Below are 20,571 nucleotides of genomic sequence, written 5' to 3' on the forward strand. Positions count from 1 at the left end.
CAGACAGACCCTGTTGTGACAGGCCGTCCTCAGCCCCAATAAAGAAGCCACTTCCTCTGACCCGGCTACATTCACAACATCTTTCAGTGTCATTGTCCCAACTGCTTGCAGACACTGTCCAAGCCCAGGTCTACTCCCTTCCTGAATGTCCAGCCGGGCTCCACACATCAGAAGCTCCATTATCATGGTAACATTATATTATCCAGTTTTCTGAGCTTCTGCACAATCTTTCTCAGTCTAAAAACTTCCTGGGAAGTGTACCCCCCATTGTTCTTCGACCTCATTTGAGTCCTTGCTGAAAAAATAAACATCTTCCACTTTGACACTTCTCAAATTTTTTGTTGTGTGCAGGAACTTCTGTATCTGCCTGACTGCATAAAATTTGTTCCGTTGTGAATCAGACACTTGAGAAGCATTTGGGAACTCATCTTCCTCAACACTTGAGATGTCATCCCCCCATTGTTTTTCAATCTCACCCCATTGTTTTTCAACCTCATCCTCGTCCATGCTGGACTGAGAGGAACCCGTGTCTTCTACACCCTCCTGACTCTCTTTGACCAAACTTGTCACTCCTTCCTTATCCTGAGAGCCCACTGCCCACCCCTCCATCACTTCTCACCACGCCATCCACTGTCTGACTGTGTACATTGTCCACCACATTCAACTTTTCCCCCCCTATTACTTCACTTGTCATATTTTTTTTATTCCTTTTTTTACCCTGACGCGGTGTTGGGCTTGGGGGGACAAAAAAACCTCTGCTCTCCCCTGTTAACTCGCCACTTGTTGAAGGGGGGGCAGCATCTCTGATTCCCACCTCCTTACCTACACAACCACTGGTTGAGGGGGGAACAGCGTTTCCCACCCCTCCCTCCTCTGTACCTGCACCACCCGCACCACCCCCTGTTACCCCACAGTCGCCACTAGTTGAGGGGGGGGCAGCTTCCCTCACTCCTCCCTCCTCTGTACCAAGGCTCTGCTCCGTACCTGCTACACCGGTTCTGTGACCCTGCAGCTGGATACTATCTGCTGCGCTACTGTCGATCCGCAAAGGGACTCTATTTACATTGCTGGCGGTCTGCAGCGGGACTCTGTTGTCGTCACTGCTCTCTGCTCTGCGCTGGAACACTCTTCCCTCCTCTGTACCACTATCTGCGCTGAGCCCAGCCCCGCGCTCCTCCTGGGGCTGAGGCGGAGGTCGCCTTGCCCCTCTCCCCGCACAATCTCGGGAGATATGACCCACTTCCCCGCGTCCGAGACACTTCCCCGAATTACCAGAACTCACAAAAACCACATAATCAAACTCATCAACCTTTATCTTAAAAACCAACTCAAGCTCCTCTCCGCTGTTGTTTAGAATCATTAAAACCTGTCGCCTGTGTGAGACAACATGCTTTAAAAGCGGAGATTTACATCCCGACGACATTTTTCTTATAGGGGAAATTATCCTCCCATGTCGTGCTAGTTGACTTCTCAATAGTTCGTCACTGATGAACGGCGGAACGTTGGAAATAAAGACATTTCTGCCTGGTGTGGAGAGCGGCTCTACAGAAAGAAAAGCCCCATCAACACTTATCCCTGATTGAACCAGTGTTTGCACCTTGTCCAATGAATCAACGAAAATCACTACTCCTCCATTCATTTTCGCAGCTGATTTAATATTTCTATGTCCGACAATATTTCCAACTGCCATACTGCAGTCCTCTACTGACACAATAGAAACAGATATCTTGATACCATGCTTTCTACCAATTTTGGAAAAGTCCATATTGGCGTTTGACGCCATCCAGCAGCACAGCCTGGCCGATGTGGCCAAACAAACAAAACACTCACACTTAACCCTATACACACCAAAAACACACAGCAAACCAACACTACACTATAATACAATATCCCATAAACAAATTAACAAAATAGACAGATAAAGATAGAAAAAAACTCACTACACCTCCAATCTCCAATCTCATTCCCAGCATGCACTGAGAGAGAGAGAGAGAGAGAGGGGGGAGAGAGAGAGAGGAGAGAGAGGAGAGAGAGGAGAGAGAGGAGAGAGAGAGAGAGAGAGCGTTCTGATGCTCCGTAGCTGAGCAGGATTGCATTTTGTCAACATATAAGGAAACGAATTGCCAATAAATGTGAAGTTATCTTTGAACCTGTTGTCAAGCGTCTTCAATATACCCCCCCCCCTCCTCACTAATGGAACTGGTGTTGCAGAGTCACGTTAGTTAGACACTGTAGTTTAGCGTTAGCTGAACGGCTAACTGGCGTTAGCCAGAGGCTACTAGCGTTAGCCAGTTGATCAATTCTATTCATGTCTCCTCCTCGACTTCCACTGTTTGTTGTTGATAACTGTGACGCGGCTCTCGCCTTCTGTAGTAGCGAAGCAATAGTATCTGCTGTGTGCAGTCACAGTGCACTGCTGACAGAAGTGGATGAGAGGAAATTATATGAATGCATCGGTTTTGACCGATGCAAAGACGCTACAACAAGATGCATCGCGAGTTCAGCCTGAATTGTAGCCGATGCGGACTTATTCCACCGGTGCACTCGCATCGTGAACGTTTATGCCGGCGCACCGATGCAAATCGATGAATCGTCACATCACTAATACACACACGCGCATCGCGCTGTCGTCTCTCGGTCTGTCTCTCTCTCTCCCCCTCTCTATCTCTCTCTCTCGATTCGGGAGCATAACTTCTAAGCGCACGGCACAGTGGAAGACTTCCTCAAACGGGAGAGGGAGAGAGAGAAAGAGAAGGGGACCTGCGTATCTCGCACGCAGCTGTGTTTACACAGTGCTCTCTCTCTCTCTGTCTGCCACTCGCAGACTGTGTGGATGACTGTCACTGAAAGTGCTTATGGGCGGAGCCCAGCCAATAACAGGCTGAAATCTTGATGCTGGAAAATGATGCTTTGGAGTACTCCCATTAGAAATATAAAACAATGATTTTTTTAGGAATAGCAATGCAGGTCCCCTTTAAAATTACCATAGAATTGCCTTTTGTGTCGTTTTATTTTCTACTTGGTATCTTGTATTTATTAGTTACGTTTTGGTCTGTATTTATTATTATCTTGTCATTATTACTGTTGATGTTGTGTTGTCAAAAGAAAATTAAAGAATTTGATAAAAAAAATTATCAAGAGGTGTGTCCGCTGACACTAGAAGTCCTCTGGAGGCCCAGGTACAGTAGCTGCATATTTGTACACTGCAAAAAAAATTGTAGAATTATCTTGAATTATCTTATTCCACTGGCAGATCATTTAGCTTATTTCAAGTATTTTTTCTTGATTGGTCAATTTAATCTTGTTTTAAGAAAATGGAGGTGGTGGAACACCGCTTTAAACATTGTAACATGCGGAGGTATGGTCACTTTTCCGTTTAAGAGTCGTTGTAACTGAGGGGTACAATTCCCTGACTGTATTGATAAGTATGGTATCATTAAACCACTACCGCTTTATGTACTTTAACTACTGGCCACACAGTACATGATATAGATATGATGAACACTTTCCCACCATGAAACCAAGTCCACACAAATGTATAAGTCGAATATTTAATATATAGCAAAGGGTATATACAACGTTCACTTAATGACATTTATGATTTGAATGCACTTGTAAGGCAAATGAGTATTCGTAGGCAAATCAACATTGAATGTCCAATTTCTGGTTACGCAGGAAGCAAGTATACAACCTGGTTCTTTAGGGAACTATAGCGATGGTACTTAATGATTATAGCTGGATATACTAAAGGGGGGTCCTGCTGGTTGTAAGTCAGTAGGGGGGGGGGGTTAGGAGAGCCGCCGGCGATATCCCATCTGGCCAACGATTTTTTGGGAGAATTCAGAGTGCTGAACACGGTGCCCACAGAACCTTGGTCCACAGATGAATATGCTTGGGCCCTCTTGTAGACGGTAGCTGCCGGTCCACAACGAAGAGACGTGAGGCGACCTCACTCGGGGTAGAGCGCCGTCTCACCTGGGCTCCTCTCGGGGGTAGTTCCAACACTCACCAGTGTTGGCTGTTATCCATGGCATAAATCAAAGCACCCAAAGCAAGTAGATAATCCAAGCCGTGTAGGGCTCGCCGTCGTCCGGGTAAGGTAATCCAATGTGCAGGTCCACTCGTCCTAGCCCAGAACTCCTCGGATGAAAGCACCACACGTGGTCTGCCCAGCCTGGTTAAGACTCTAGATAACGTGAGGAAACGATGGGGGTACTACTCACTGTATAACTCTAACCGAACGATGCACCATACATAATAGACTATTATTAACTTAATAGAAATACGTCCCACTCGACTGTATAGTGCCAAACTATGACAATTCAACTATTAATCCACACGATGTCTCAATGCCATTCTGAGGCCAAGTTGACCATACTGCACCACACGTGTATCGTGGGTGAGGCTTAACGTCTTGCCACTAGGTTGGAGGGTAAAGAACTAAGGGCTAAGGGACTAAAAAGGAAGTTCTACTTTACTTGCGCCATATATATATGCGCTGTGAACAAATAGTACCATTCGTATTTCGCCAGACGTATTCCTACGCGGAACCGGGCTAGTAACGACATGTTCGTCGGCACGATTGAACTTGAACCAAGGGGCTTGGCTGCTGGCGCCAAGTTCTTGTCCAATGAGAGAATGAAACTATTATGGGCTGTTAGTAGACTAAAGGGATATTCAGTGTATATGTACAAGGAATATACAAGGGATATCAAACGATATACAAATACTATTAAATATATATCCATAAATAAATATATATATTCGGTTTAATCTGATCCTTCACAACAGCCGCCCCCTAATTAGTCCCACCTAATTAGCTAAGCAGAGACAGATTAACCGCACTGTCTACCACTCAAGGTCCGCTGTAAGGGTCAGTCAACTCACAAAGTCGTGGGGTCATGGTCGTCATCGATAGTGTCTGGGAGTCTGGGCAGTTCTATTAGCCTCGCCACGGGTCGTGTGTAAGTTCGCCCTTGGACGAGCACCTCAGCTGCTCGGACCTTGCCATCGGCACCGGTGATCACTTTGCTTACGCGGCCAGCCGGCCACATAGCTCTGGGTAGTGACTGGTCGATAATCATGACGACTGTTCCTTCTGTCAAATTGTCTCTCTCTTTTACCCACTTCTGGCGGGTCTGTAGAGACGGTAGGTAGTGGAGTAGAAAGCTGTTCCAAAACGTGTCAGCTAGTACTTGACTGTACCTCCACATTCTTCGGCCGTTCGCTTCTTCAGGCCTGTACATTGTCTGGGGTAGCGCGGGGTCCAGCCGCACCATCAAGAGTGTGTTGGGGGTGACTGGGTCGACATCTGCTATATCACTGGAGACGTAGCCGAGGGGCTTGGAGTTCAATACTCCCTCGATCTCCGTGAGGACTGTCATTAGGACTTCTTCCGCTACAGTCTGGGCCCCAAGCACGGCGTACAGGGCTGTCTTTATAGAACGTACTTCTCGTTCCCAGGTTCCACCGAAGTGGGGTGCGTTCGGGGGATTAAACTGGAAGTCAATCTGGGATGGAGCGAGGTGGGTCTTAAGTTCTGGGCCCATAGCTTGGAAGCTCTCTCTCAGCTCTCTTTCTCCGCCTTTGAAGTTTGTCCCGTGATCAGACAACAACGTAGACGGTTTTCCTTTCCGTGATGTGAATCTTCGGAAGGCCATAAGGAATGAGTCTGTGCTCATGGTTGGAAGGAGTTCGATATGTATCGCTCTGGTGGTCATGCATTTGAATACAATACCCCACCGCTTCTCGGTTCCTCTTCCTTTCTTTATATACAACGGGCCAAAACAGTCCATGCCTGTGGAGTGGAATGGCTTGTCGCCGAGTCGGAGGCGACAGGGGGGTAGGTCAGCCATCCGGGGTATGCTGGGCTGCGCGCGCCACTTTCGGCAGTCTAGACAGGTTCGCTGGAAGCGTCGCACTGCTTCTCTCCCTTGAAGTATCCAATAGCGACGTCTGATCTCCGCGAAGACTCTCTCTGCTCCTGCGTGATGCACATCCTCGTCGTATTTCTTTATGATCAGCTCTGTGACCTTGTGTCGGCTGTTCAAGACTATCGGGTACTTAACGTCATCCGGTAGATTGGGGGCCCTCCGCAGACGACCACCCACTCTGATGAGATTATGGGCGTCGCTCTCGGGTGCCAGGTGGAGCAATCTGCTGTCTGATGGGACGGGCTTTCCTCCCTGTAGACAGTCTAGCTCGTCGGGGAACGAGTCTCTCTGGGCTCGTTGTAGTAGAAGAAGTTCTGCTTCTTCGTAGTCAGCTGCTGAAATGTCGGCAGTGGGCTGAATCTCTGGGTGGTGCCACAGGAATGTCTTTAGCTGCGCACTCTGTAGGGTAATGCAATCATCTATGTTGGGGTCTGTGGAGGCGACTGTGCTCAGTCCACAGAACATAGGTTTCTTGTTCTCAGCCTCCTCTTTACTCGCTTCCCGTGGGGTGGGCGTAGGCCACTCTTCTTCCGGGAGCTTGAGGAACTCTGGTCCGTCACTGTAGATGTTGTGACGGGTGAGGTCATCTAGGGACATTCCCCGGGTGATGACGTCAGCTGGGTTGTGTTTGGTGTCCACATACCGCCAGCTCGCTGTTTCTGTTAACTCTTGAATCTCGGTGACTCTGACTCCCACGAAGACTTTGTATCTGCATGAATCAGACTTGATCCATGTGAGCACTGTCGTGGAATCTGACCACAAGATTGTTCTGTGCACCGGAATGGTGAGTTCACGTTGGATTAACGTGGCTAGATGCGCTCCTGCTAGGGCTGCGCAGAGCTCTAGACGCGGGATAGATTGTTGCTTTCGTGGGGCTATTCTTGAGCGAGCCAGGATGAAAGCGGTGTGTATCTCTCCTCCCTTCTCTTGGGCACGCAAGTAGGCCACTGATCCATAGGCTACTTCGGAGGCGTCGCTGAAGACGTGTAGATCCATCTTGCATGTCTCTGGCCTCACTGTGGGTGGGAAGTAGCTGCGGCGTATATTGACGCCTGGGAGTGAGCGGAGTTCCGTCTCCCACTCTCTCCATGTGGAGGCAAGGGGTGCGGGTATTGGGTCGTCCCAGCCCTGGTCCTTGTCCCATAGTGCTCGTACAATCATCTTTGCCCTGGTGGTCTAAGGTAGAATACATCCCAACGGGTCATATTGTCTGGCGAGTGTTCTGTACACACTCCGTCTGGTGGTCGGTATCGCCGTCGACCTTCCCTGCTCCGTGGTCAGGGGTTTGTGTCTATAGTGGAGCGAGTCTGTTTTGAAGCGCCAGACTAGTCCTAGTGTCATTTCTTGGGCTTCTCCTGGGATTGTCGCCATCCAGGTCTCGCTGCTGGCAGCCTTGTCCGCGGGGGAGAGGCTGCGCAATACGTGCGGGTCGCTGCTGGCCCACTGCCTGAGATCAAAGCCGCCTTTGATCAGAGAGGCGCGTAGCTTGAGTAGGAGAGCCTCGGCTTCTTCTTGAGTCGAGACGCTTTGTAAACAGTTGTCCACGTAGAAACTGTTCTTCACACTGTGTCGGACCTCTTCATCTGCTGCTGGGTCCTCTGCGACGTGTTTCTGTAGTGCAAATGTAGCACAGCACGGGCTGCATGTAGTTCCGAAAAAGAGGACTTCCCATTGATAGATGGCGGGGTGCTCATCTCCGATCCTCTCTCTCCATAGGAACCGCAGTAGGGGCTTATCCTCCTCCACTAGTCTCACCTGCAGGAACATCCCTTTGATATCCCCGCTGATAGCCACCTTGTCCTGGCGGAAGCGTAGTAGCACGCCTAGTAGAGAGGGGCCGAGTGTGGGGCCGGGCAAGAGCTCTTTATTCAGATTCTGGGATCCGATCTGGTAGCTGCAGTTAAACACAATGCGATCCTTGCCGTTGTGGTGGACCTTGTGGTGCGGCACGTACCATGATTCGGTCGTCTGATCGGCCTTTTTAATGTCAATCTTCATTACGTGTCTCGCTGTGATTAGCTTCTCAATCTCAGCGCGGTACACACTCTCTTGAGCGGGGTCTTTGGCTAGGCGCCGCTCTGTGTTCAATAGATACCGCTCCGTAGCTTCTTTCGTGGCGTGAAAGGTGGGCATTCCCTCTCGCCTCAGGAGTGGAGTTGCGTATCTCATCACTCCGCCGACTGTGACTCTCTTTGTCCCTTGCTCGAGGAGGTTTATGGCGTAAATGTCTTCTTTAGAACGAATGTCTTTCTTTTCGTTCTTAAAGGGCATTGTCTCTAGTGTCCATAGCCTCTCGACATGCTGCAGGAGAGTGGTGTCTTCTTCTGTCACTCTGGAGTGGAGGCAGCTAGTGGCTGCTGTTCGGTTGAGAGATTTAGCGAGGGGGCCTTGTAGTGTCCATCCTAGGCGGGTCTCGACTGCTGCAGGACAGCCTCTGGGTCCTGTATGGACCCGGTCTATCGGGACTATGAGGTCTGCATGGTCGGAGCCTATCAGCAGGGTCGGGGTGGCGCCGTCTATGAGCGGGATAGGTAGTTGACGCAGGTGCACATATTTATCCATCAGTTTGGCGATGGGGTAGGTGTACTGTGATAGTCCTATTTCTTGGCTGGTGAAAGCATTTGTAATCCTATACCGTCGCTCTGGCTGCCCGCTTGCTGCGATAGTGAAGGAGACATTCTCGCCTTTTATCGTCTTTAAATCTCTTCTTATTGTCTGAATCGTCATTTGGTTCTCGCTCCCCCGCAGTCCCAGCTGGGCCGCAGCGGACGCGAGCAGAAGGGTCTTCTCTGACCCGTCATCAAGGACGGCGTAAGTGTCCATGACTTTATCTTGGTAGCTCAATGTTACACGGACTACCTTTAAGAGCACTTGGGCGCCGCTGCTGCTGGCGGGGTCAATGTACATGACACTTGCCTTTGTGCTGCTCGATGGTGCAGGTGCAGGCTTTCTTCTGTTACTGTCGTGTATGACATCTAGGTGGGCTCCGTCACACCGACTGCACCTCTTCTTTAGGCGGCACTCGGCTGCCATGTGACTGCGCGCACATCGGTAACAGCGCCTGTTGGACTTTATCCATTGACTCACTTCTTCTGCACTCATCTTTGTGAACAGGTCACATTGTGACAGCCAGTGTTCCTTCTCGCAGTACGGGCACACCATCTTCCACTTCTCTTTTCTCGAGGGGGTACTGTGGTTCTTACTGCTCGGTACTGATTCTGATTGGTGCATGACAGTCACCGATCTTCTTCCATCGTTTATTCTCCTGGGTCCCTCTCTGGAGCTTGGTGTGCTCCGCACGAACGTATCCAGTCGTAGGCTGCTGACTTCTCTCGCCAGGAAGTCGGCTAGATCGAGGAGGGATGGTTCGGGACCGTTAGGATCACGGTGGTCTCTCTGCCGCCTGAAGCGCTCTTGTCTGGCGGGTGGCAGCTTCTCTAAAATCCTCTCGACATTAGAGTTGGCGTATAGCTCGTGCATACCCTTTTCTCGTTGCGCTCCCAGCATCCCTACCAGGGACTGCACTTTTATAGACAGGTCGTCTAATGAGCGATTGTCTGTTGCTGGGGGTAGGCGGTCAATATGCCTTATCTCTTGGATTACGTAATCCCATATACGTCCATATCTCTGGTCCAGCGCTGCTAGAGCCGCGGTGTATGGGGTCGTAGAGGTGGCATAGGCTAGCGCTATATTGTGCGCTCGGGGTACTTTCAGGTGCTTCAGTAATATTGCATACTTGTGGCGTTCATCAGCGACATCCACCATCATTGTCTCTAAGCACATCCGGAGCTCCGTGTACTGTGCTCGATTCTCATAGGTGAAGTCTGGAAACGTCGGTGTGCCAATGTATGACGCCGTGGATGGCTGATACATCGGCGAGCGTTGGGGGAGAGGCCTCCTAGGCGAGTCTCCTCTTGCGCCTCTCTGTGGGCTGGTACCGGCAGGGTACCATGGCCCGCTGGTCCAGGTGCTATTCCTCGGGGCTGGTCGTGCGTCATGCTCACCCGTGAATAGAGTCGGGGGTCTGTAGCGCAGCGCCGCGGGGGTATAGCCTGGGCTGTACTGGACCTCCTGGTCCGGTGGAGTACTGTGCTGTCGTCGGGCTTGGTTCTCCTCCTCTCCCTCTTCTTCTTCTATCAGGTCCTCTAGATCCTGTAGTCGTTTATTTAGCTTCTCCGCAGTGTATGCCGCTCCTTCCTTGTACAGTAGCTGGGTCTCGCTTGGACCGGTCGGGGAAGGGGGTCTGCGGGGGTATAGGCTTGGTCTGTTGGTCAAGTTCAGGGTCGCTTGCTCGGTTAGGGGATGCTGCCCTTGACTGTTGTCTCGACGAGTTCCTTGAACCCCTGGCGGAGGGAGAGGGTGTTGCCTTGGTGATCAGCTGCTCCATTAGCTGCGCTTGTAACTTGTCGCGCTCGGCTTGTAGTCTGTCGCGCTCGCCCTGTAGTCTGTCGCGCTCGGTTTCGCGCTGGATGAGAGCGAGGTCACGCTCCGTTTCTCTTTGGGCACCGGCAGCGGCACGCTGGGTGTCTGCTCGGTCTCTTGCCATATTCTCTTCCGTCTGAAGGCGTCTCATCTCCAGGCGTATGCGCTCTTCTTCGCTCCGTTGCTGTGTCTGGAGTCGATCGCGTTCACCCTGAAGTCGATCGCGTTCACCCTGGAGTCGATCGCGTTCGGTAGAGGCTGTCAGGCTGACGAGGAACGCCTGTGATAGCATCCTCTCCGCTTCGCTGGGGGAAGACGGTTGTAGAGGTGAGCCGCTCCTGGCTGTACTCGTTGGGGAGTCCTGGAGCTCTATCTCCTCGGCGCTCTCCTCATCTTGTTCCGTGCAGAGTTCTCTCTCTGTAGGGTTGTCTTCCTCCCGGGGCTGGTCGGGGACTACTTCTTCGGTATTGGCGGGGGGTAAAGGCATGTCAGCTCCCTCCTGGTCCCCACCGTGAGCTTGGTCAGTTACATTAGAACCCACTAGGGCCTCTGTGGTCGGGGTAACCTGGTCGTTAAGGTCAGACATAATTTTACTTTCTACTTTTACCGCGTTTACCGTTTGTCGAAGGCTAGGTAGTTGACTGACAGCGTAATCCTCTAAGTACTGAGGTGTCTGTCGTCTGCGCCGCGGGCGTTCTACGTTAGGAGGACCGTTTCGTGGAGTGTTCATCATAGGCCATTTCAATATTAATAACACTATATTAATATTACACTAGTTACCATCCGGCTCGAAGCCCAGCCAATAACAGGCTGAAATCTTGATGCTGGAAAATGATGCTTTGGAGTACTCCCATTAGAAATATAAAACAATGATTTTTTTAGGAATAGCAATGCAGGTCCCCTTTAAAATTACCATAGAATTGCCTTTTGTGTCGTTTTATTTTCTACTTGGTATCTTGTATTTATTAGTTACGTTTTGGTCTGTATTTATTATTATCTTGTCATTATTACTGTTGATGTTGTGTTGTCAAAAGAAAATTAAAGAATTTGATAAAAAAAATTATCAAGAGGTGTGTCCGCTGACACTAGAAGTCCTCTGGAGGCCCAGGTACAGTAGCTGCATATTTGTACACTGCAAAAAAAATTGTAGAATTATCTTGAATTATCTTATTCCACTGGCAGATCATTTAGCTTATTTCAAGTATTTTTTCTTGATTGGTCAATTTAATCTTGTTTTAAGAAAATGGAGGTGGTGGAACACCGCTTTAAACATTGTAACATGCGGAGGTATGGTCACTTTTCCGTTTAAGAGTCGTTGTAACTGAGGGGTACAATTCCCTGACTGTATTGATAAGTATGGTATCATTAAACCACTACCGCTTTATGTACTTTAACTACTGGCCACACAGTACATGATATAGATATGATGAACACTTTCCCACCATGAAACCAAGTCCACACAAATGTATAAGTCGAATATTTAATATATAGCAAAGGGTATATACAACGTTCACTTAATGACATTTATGATTTGAATGCACTTGTAAGGCAAATGAGTATTCGTAGGCAAATCAACATTGAATGTCCAATTTCTGGTTACGCAGGAAGCAAGTATACAACCTGGTTCTTTAGGGAACTATAGCGATGGTACTTAATGATTATAGCTGGATATACTAAAGGGGGGTCCTGCTGGTTGTAAGTCAGTAGGGGGGGGGGGGGTTAGGAGAGCCGCCGGCGATATCCCATCTGGCCAACGATTTCTTGGGAGAATTCAGAGTGCTGAACACGGTGCCCACAGAACCTTGGTCCACAGATGAGTATGCTTGGGCCCTCTTGTAGACGGTAGCTGCCGGTTTACAACGAAGAGACGTGAGGCGACCTCACTCGGGGTAGAGCGCCGTCTCACCTGGGCTCCTCTCGGGGGTAGTTCCAACACTCACCAGTGTTGGCTGTTATCCATGGCATAAATCAAAGCACCCAAAGCAAGTAGATAATCCAAGCCGTGTAGGGCTCGCCGTCGTCCGGGTAAGGTAATCCAATGTGCAGGTCCACTCGTCCTAGCCCAGAACTCCTCGGATGAAAGCACCACACGTGGTCTGCCCAGCCTGGTTAAGACTCTAGATAACGCGAGGAAACGATGGGGGTACTACTCACTGTATAACTCTAACCGAACGATGCACCATACATAATAGACTATTATTAACTTAATAGAAATACGTCCCACTCGACTGTATAGTGCCAAACTATGACAATTCAACTATTAATCCACACGATGTCTCAATGCCATTCTGAGGCCAAGTTGACCATACTGCACCACACGTGTATCGTGGGTGAGGCTTAACGTCTTGCCACTAGGTTGGAGGGTAAAGAACTAAGGGCTAAGGGACTAAAAAGGAAGTTCTACTTTACTTGCGCCATATATATATGCGCTGTGAACAAATAGTACCATTCGTATTTCGCCAGACGTATTCCTACGCGGAACCGGGCTAGTAACGACATGTTCGTCGGCACGATTGAACTTGAACCAAGGGGCTTGGCTGCTGGCGCCAAGTTCTTGTCCAATGAGAGAATGAAACTATTATGGGCTGTTAGTAGACTAAAGGGATATTCAGTGTATATGTACAAGGAATATACAAGGGATATCAAACGATATACAAATACTATTAAATATATATCCATAAATAAATATATATATTCGGTTTAATCTGATCCTTCACAACAGTCGTAGTGAAGAGTCTCTTTCTCTCTCCCTCAATGCAGTTGGCGCTTACTTGCGGCACTGTGCCGTTGCTGAATAAATATAAGGGAAACACTGCATCATATCTATGATTCCAGATATCTCTGTACATCATATCTCTAATTCATAGTGTACATCTATGTATGTAATATCCACTTGTTTTGTCTACTCTCCTGTATAAATACTTTGTTAGCTCACCATTCTACAGAGATCTAGGCTATAGGGTCATTGATGTAACCTGGGTCTCTCCATGTTGCAACATGTCATTCTGTAAGTACCCTATATTCTTAATCAAAGATTCTGTTGTCCGCTTCCGTCCGTGAATGATTCCACATCAGAAGACTAGTAGGAACAGTAGGGCTGAGTAATTATAGTTTTATATATTTTATCCTCCACTATATATATAGATGGTATCTTATCGTATTTTGTTTGTTGTTGTTGTTTTATTGTTCACGAGAAAAAGCGAATGTCAAGTTTGAATTCTCACAATTATTTCTGAAATAAAATTAGATAAGCTAATCCTTTATCGATACCTTTGGGGGAAATTCAGGAATATAATATGTGAGAATATTAGTAGAAAATGTGTTTAATTTTGATACTGCATCACACCTCTCATTACTCTGTGGTCCAATATGATAAACATTAGTTTTGTTATCTTAACACTTTGAGCGCCACTCACGGCTTTATTCGGGTTTACGACCCGACCGTTGAATGCCACGTCACGGCTATTCTCGGGTGTTTTTTATTTTATTTTTGCGATCTGAAATCATATTGCATCACGCGAGCCTACCGTTGGAGATCCAGGGACCGCCGGCGATCAGATGTGAAAAAAGCACCCCCTATTGTCTCCCAGATGGTAAATCATCCTTTTGGAATGGACTCAATGAAAGTGAATGGGAGAACGGATTTCTGACTCCACATTTTACTTCTCACTGATGCAGCCGGGGTCTACCAGAGTTCATTCTGGAGCCTCTGAGCCACGGCGAATATGGGTTATACTGTACACACAATGGATCAATACATTTATCGATTTTTTTCGAATGGCGATCGGAAATTGGAATAAACCATTTGGATACCATCTGACCTCAAGTAAGGAATCTATGTTATCAGTGTTAGGATAATCAGACTCGTTTTCACAGAGATAAGCGTTTATGTGATATGTGATATAGCTGTTTTGACTGTAAAAGCTATCAGGAAATGAGAGCAGCTATTATCAGCGCGTGGCACGAACGTGCATGCGCACACATATACTATCGATCATCTAGCGTTTATTTGAAAACGATTCATAAATAGGCCGACAAATGACAACGTTCTGGAATATTCCAGTAAAAGGCGATTATCATAGGCATGGGTTGTTTTTCCCCGGAAAACGGGTGATTTTCAAAATGCTATCAAACGGAAATGAAGCGATAAAAATACAATCTGCCTTGCCAATGTTGACTGGAAAATGAGTCTTTGATAAGCGACGGGCAGATTAGACACGTAGCCATAATTTAAAACATAGATTAGGCGATATTAACGTTAACATTGGGAGTGGATGGTGGCATCAAGGGGGTAAAAAGGAAAACCCGGCGTGGCATACAAAGTGTTAAAGGTGCTATAGATAACATGTTATGTAAGAGTATGAGCTTACCTGGCGATGTGGGTGTGGCCCTGCTCCTGCAGGTACAGTCGGCTGTAGAAGGCCAGCAGCAGGGATCTGGTCTGCAGCACCAGGTTCTTCTGTTGGTAGTACACATAGACTGCAGCCAACAGGTCCTCTGTCACCGCTGCGCACGCACGCACGCACACACACACACACGTACATGAGAAATTATTTCAAATAATTTACGATTACAGCTACATTTCTCTAACCCCCACTGATAACACCCCACTCCATACACACACATCTGAGGTGCCCAGTACAATCACTGGACACTAGGGATGTGATAATGTGTCGACAGTAGTAGTAATCGGAATTTTTTTATTTTTTTTGTAACAGCCTATTAACCCTTTAATCGCCAAGGACGACTTTAGACGTCATTCCTCGCCATGCGTAATCTGCCAATGACGTCGTACAGCGTCTTTGAGATCAATATTTAAAAAATCTGTCATGGCAATCATATTTCACCCACGGAGACTTGAGATCTCCTGTAGATCTCCTCTAAACTCTCCAACGGTTCAAGACCGCCATCTGGTGGCCGATCGGCGTATCGCCAAAACCGGAAGTGAGCGGCCGGAAGTGGTGCTCACCCATCTGGACACACTGGATATCGATCCGTTGCCAATAACTCGATAAACAACATGATTTGGACGTATATAGTATTATACAACCTGGAACTGGACCAACAAGATCGACATCCCATAATAGCGAACTTTCTGCTCCACGCTGATCGCCCAACGCTACGAGGAAGCTGCGGTGAGTTTCAGCGTGTTTGATTATTATTATACATACAAACTGCTCCGATCAACATATCACCCATACTACATAAATGATTCAACGTCGGCCACGGACTTATAAACCCCCCCCTCCCCCCCCTCCGGTCACCAGCAGATGAGGCATGACGTTTAGGACCTTGTACAATTGACATTTTTAATCTGACGTCAATCGGTATCAAACTACATTTGATGATCTAATACATGTATTTATGGCTATATCTCACGTTCTATGGAATGCTGCAGAAAACGATAAAAACATATTTATACTTTAGACCATATTTTAGTATGAATGAAAAAGTAGAACGTTGCTACATCATAAACGATAGATACTTGATGTTGAATGGGCCATAGTAATGTCAATTTAGCAATACAATTTAAAAAGTTATAGCCCTGCAAAGAAGGGGAACATCTCCATAGACTACAGTGGTGGCAGAGAGTGGATTAAGATCAGAATAATCTCTGGCAGATAAAGGGTTAAAATGTTACTGTTTGACAAAATAGCCTATTGAAAATGTTACCGTTTGTCCAAAATAGCCTATTGAAAACGGTACTGTCTAGAGCAGGGGTTCCCAACCTTTTTTCCCCCAGGGACCCCCAAACATCTGATGAAATTCCTGGACCCCCCTCCTAATAAAATACCATAAAATACTTTTTTTTGTCATTTTAATACTTTTTTTTGTCATTTTAATAAACTGCTTATACACAGGCATATGCATCATAATTAGACCCACTATGCTTCTTTGACTTGTGCCTTCAATCAACAAATCTTATCTTGCACCATATGTATTTCAAAATGTTGGCCAATATTCAAATCCTGTATTCATCCTCTCAAATCAGGCCCTAATGGTGAACGGTTTGCATTTATGTTGAATGAAGTAAGAATCCACTGCAGTAAAAATATCCTCACCTCGAGGAAGGTTGACTGACATGAGAATGTCCTGCTTCAGATCCTCATTTTCGATATACTGCACATAAACGATGAGCACAGCCTCGTCTGCGACAGTTGTAGTTTCATCAAGTTGTATGGCAAATGGACCCTTTCTAAGCTTTTCTGACAGCTGCTGCTCGCAATCACTTGACATCTTATCAATTTGGTCTTTCACTACATTGTTCGAGAGTGGTACTGATTTTAGTTTATCCGCCACCTGTGGGCCGCACAGTTTCTAAACCATTTTGATGCAGGCTGGTTTGATGAGCTGCACGCCAATATTGTGCGGTTTCTTTGCTTTTGCAATTAAAAGCGAACACTGAAAGGAGGCTTCGGTAGCCTTCTGTAAATCACTGCCACCCCTGCTCCACGCTACTCTAACATCAACAGGCTTGTTCGCCTTGAGAGACTGTTCTTTCCTCCGAAAAAAGTCTGGATCCTTCCCAACGGTTTCTGGGTGCTTAGACGCCTGATGTCTCTTCAGCTTGCTGGGCTTCAGGCTCGAGTTTGCCAACTTTTCTCCACAAATCACACACTCAGGTCGTTTGTCTGGTCCCTCAGTGAAGCCCATGGTGATGTAATTTTCGCGATTGCTGTAGGTCCTAACTTTTTTTGCAGATTAGCTGCCGTCATCTCCTTTTCGTTTGTCACACTGTTAACGTTCAAAAATCATGTCTAGATGTTTATTTATTTATCTTTATTTTTTATTGTAGTGGAGAGACTATTCATGCTTCTGATGATAAAAATATGCCAATTAAATATTTCTCTGAAAAAAAAAAAAAAAAATTGGGATGGGAATCACTGGTCTAGACTCTAGAGCATGGGTCTCTGGGGAAATAACCTTACATTGAGATACATGTTGTGGTGAATTAAGCCATATAACAGTGCTTTTTTTTTTAAAGTCAATAGGTCTACAGATGCTCTCGTTGTCTCTAGCTTTCTACTCCCATCTGATAGACATATCAGACCTCATCCGTAAAGCTAAATCCTCTACATGTCAGTTAGAGCCCCTTCCCACCCACCTAGTTAAAGCCTGCCTACCATCCTTGTCCTCTCTAATAACTGCCATCATACACTCCTCCCATACCTCTGGTCTTGTTATATTTCACATAGCTCTGCTCAGCGTCATAGTGGCAATACTCTTCACGTCAGTACTTGCACTGTATCACAATGTACCTTTATATACCATCATCTGTCTGGCCACACCCCCATCCGCTACCTACATAAGCAGGGGTGTGGCCAAACCATCATCACCTTCTTCAATTTTCACCACAAAGAAGTGAAGAAAGGAGAACAGAAGGAGATACGTTGACGTTATCTTTGTTTTCTCTCACTATTTTCGAAAAAAAAAGGCGATAATGTCTTTGTCACCGTCAAGTCAGTCAAGAGTCAAGTCAAGAGTTTTAATTGTCACGGCATACAGGTATACAATGAAATGCGGGTGGTCTTGCCCGCAACGATGTGCAATACAGTGGTACAACATATAATAGAATCAAAAAATGAAAAAACAACATTGTGCAGTAAACAGGTAACAGGTAACATGGAGTGACATCTCGGTATCTGTACATAGTTATTTACAGAGCATATGGGACATGCTAGTTAGCTTTGGTAGTGCAATACACTGTTCCTGTTATTCTAATTTAAAGTGTCCTTTCCTTTGGCCATAAGTGTGCGTGTGTGCGACATGAGTGTGTGCCCGCTCATGTTAAAGTGTTAAGTGGCTGCTCGTGTGTGAGCGTGCACAGCGTGCGTGTCGTGTGTGTGTTCATGTGTGCTTGTGTGTGGATAGTTCAATGTTCTGAGCACTCAATGTTCATTGTTCATGGCTCTGATGGCCTGGGGGAAGAAGCTGAGCCTAAGCCGCTCTGTCCTAGTAGCTGGGGTTCGCAGGCGTCTGCCTGACCTCAGCAGCTGAAACAGGCTGTTATTGGGGTGGTGAGGGTCTTTCATTATCCTGCAGGCTCTGGATTTGCACCTCTTGTTGTATAGAACCTGCAGGGGGGGTGGTGCAATACCCGTGGTGTGCTCGGCTGAGCGCACCACTCTCTGTAGGGCCTTCTTGTCCTGTGCCGTGCTGTTTCCATACCAGGCAGTGATGTTTCCGGTCAGGATGCTTTCTACAGCTCCTGAGTAGAAGGACTGGAGTATCTTCCCCGATACTCTGAACTTCCTTAACTGTCTCAGGTGGTAGAGGCGCTGTTTCGCCTTCTTTACTACTGTGTCTATGTGTGTTGACCATGTCAGGTCCTCTGAGATGTGGACCCCCAGGTACTTAAAGCTGCTCACCCTGTCCACAGTAGCCCCGTTAATCATCAGTGGTGTGTGCGTCTCCTGCTGTCCTCTCCTATAATCCACGATCAGCTCCTTGGTTTTACCAATGTTCAGGAGCAGGCTGTTGTCCTGGCACCAGCGTTCCAGTACCTCAACCTCCTCCCGGTAGGCCTTCTCGTCGTTGTCCGAGATCAGCCCCACCACCACCGTGTCGTCTGCGAACTTCACTATGGAGTTGGAGCTGAACTTGGCCACACAATCGTGTGTGTAGAGTGAGTACAGCAGGGGGCTCAGAACACAGCCCTGGGGGGACCCGATGCTCAGGGTGATGGTGTTGGAGGTCTGACCCCCCACCCTGACCGCCTGGGGTCTTTCGCTCAGAAAGTCCAGTACCCAGGCGCTCAGGGCGGAGCTCAGACCTAGCTCGATCAGCTTGTCCACCAGTCTGGTGGGGACTATGGTGTTGAACGCTGAGCTGTAGTCAATGAACAACAGTCTCACATAGCCCCCCTTCTGACGGGGTGTCTGGAAGATGATGATCATTCTGACCTCCACCGGCTTTTTCGTATTAGGGGCTCGTGTCGCTGGTCTAATCCCCACCTGCAGTCCTCCAAAGCTGCGGCTGGATAGGTATTGAACCTCCGGTTCTACAGCTGGACTGTGCAGGAGGCGTCGGCTGTTTGTGAGAAACTGGCTGCCTCTGGGGTGAGTGATATTTTGCTATGAGAGTGCCGGTTGTGTGCTAATGCTATGGGGGTTAGCTGCACAATTTTACGAAGGCCGGCCCCAGACTGGGGTCCTTTGTTCGGCCTCTTAGGCGACGGACGGAGGGTCCTGGTTTGAAGCCCATGATAGTCAAGCTAGTGGGCCGCGACCGAGATCTGGTTTAAACCCGGGGTCTCTGGACGAGCGGATTCTTCTCTGTCCCGTGTAGGCCCCATCTTTCAAATGAATGAAAGATTAAACCCTAAACACGAGGAAAAGTGGGTCTGGATCTTCGTTATCGGAAGCTCCATGCTCAAGTCGGCTGCAGCCCATAAGGGAATTGTGCCGACTCCGCTGTATGTCTGTTAAATCACTGTTTGAAAACTGTGTTGACATTTCTTTTTCTCTTCTCTCTTAGGATGAGGAGGGACTCAGACGGCGGCCTGTCTGAAGTGTGGCTTATTATGTTCTTATGTACAGTTCAGGTGATAGCTGCTTAGCTTGCGTGCTAGTTGTGTGGCCTACCTATTAGCCAGTTAGCTGTTAGCTGCGGCGCTAGCTCGTTGCGTTCACTAGGCTAGGAACGTTAGCTTGTTGGGAGTTGGTTGTTAGCTTAATGCTACACTGTTGAACGTTACGGTGAGAATAACAAGCCTTAACACTGACTACGACGTCATCTTTGACAGAGGATGTTAGTCGACCCTACACCAGGTGCCCTGCCAGCGAGGACAGATTTTGCCGGTCAAATACCGGTAATTACCGGCTAACGGAAACGCTGGTTGTACCTTGAGCTGCGCTAAGGGGGCCTGGTCCTTCTCCATTCTTTTCGCCCCTCTCTTCTCCTGCTTATGCATGGCTGAGAGGGGGCTGTTGAGGTGGTTCTTATGGAACTCCTCTGGCATCCCCGTGTACGTCCCGGTCCGCCGGGCCCGGTCCGAAGTTGTTTTCGTCGACCCGTAGGCCTGGGATAACCCCTTTTTGAAAACTGAAACACTTGTACTGCGGTATAGCCAGTGTATACCCGCAGGTGTGTTTGAGTTTTTTCCTGAGGGGTTATAGGAACAACCACCTCATGTTTAACCAAGAGGGTGGTTGGTTCCCTGGTGTGTTGGAGCGGAGTCAACTCCCGGGTTAACCGATTGAGTGTGCCCCCGCCC

General features: G+C 47.8%; 1 protein-coding gene across 1 annotated transcript in view; it reads right to left on the reverse strand.

Moving 5' to 3' along the window:
- Window positions 1–20,571, reverse strand: part of tex10 (testis expressed 10) — a 109,300-nt gene that overhangs the window by 52,119 nt on the left and 36,610 nt on the right. Inside the window, exon 9 of the mRNA XM_084336987.1 lies at window positions 14,726–14,861. Coding sequence (XP_084193113.1) covers window positions 14,726–14,861 — 136 coding nt within the window. The remainder of the gene's footprint in view (window positions 1–14,725; window positions 14,862–20,571) is intronic.

Source organism: Notolepis coatsorum, assembly GCF_963971535.1.
Source record: "Notolepis coatsorum genome assembly, chromosome: 19".
Lineage (NCBI taxonomy): Eukaryota > Metazoa > Chordata > Actinopteri > Aulopiformes > Paralepididae > Notolepis > Notolepis coatsorum.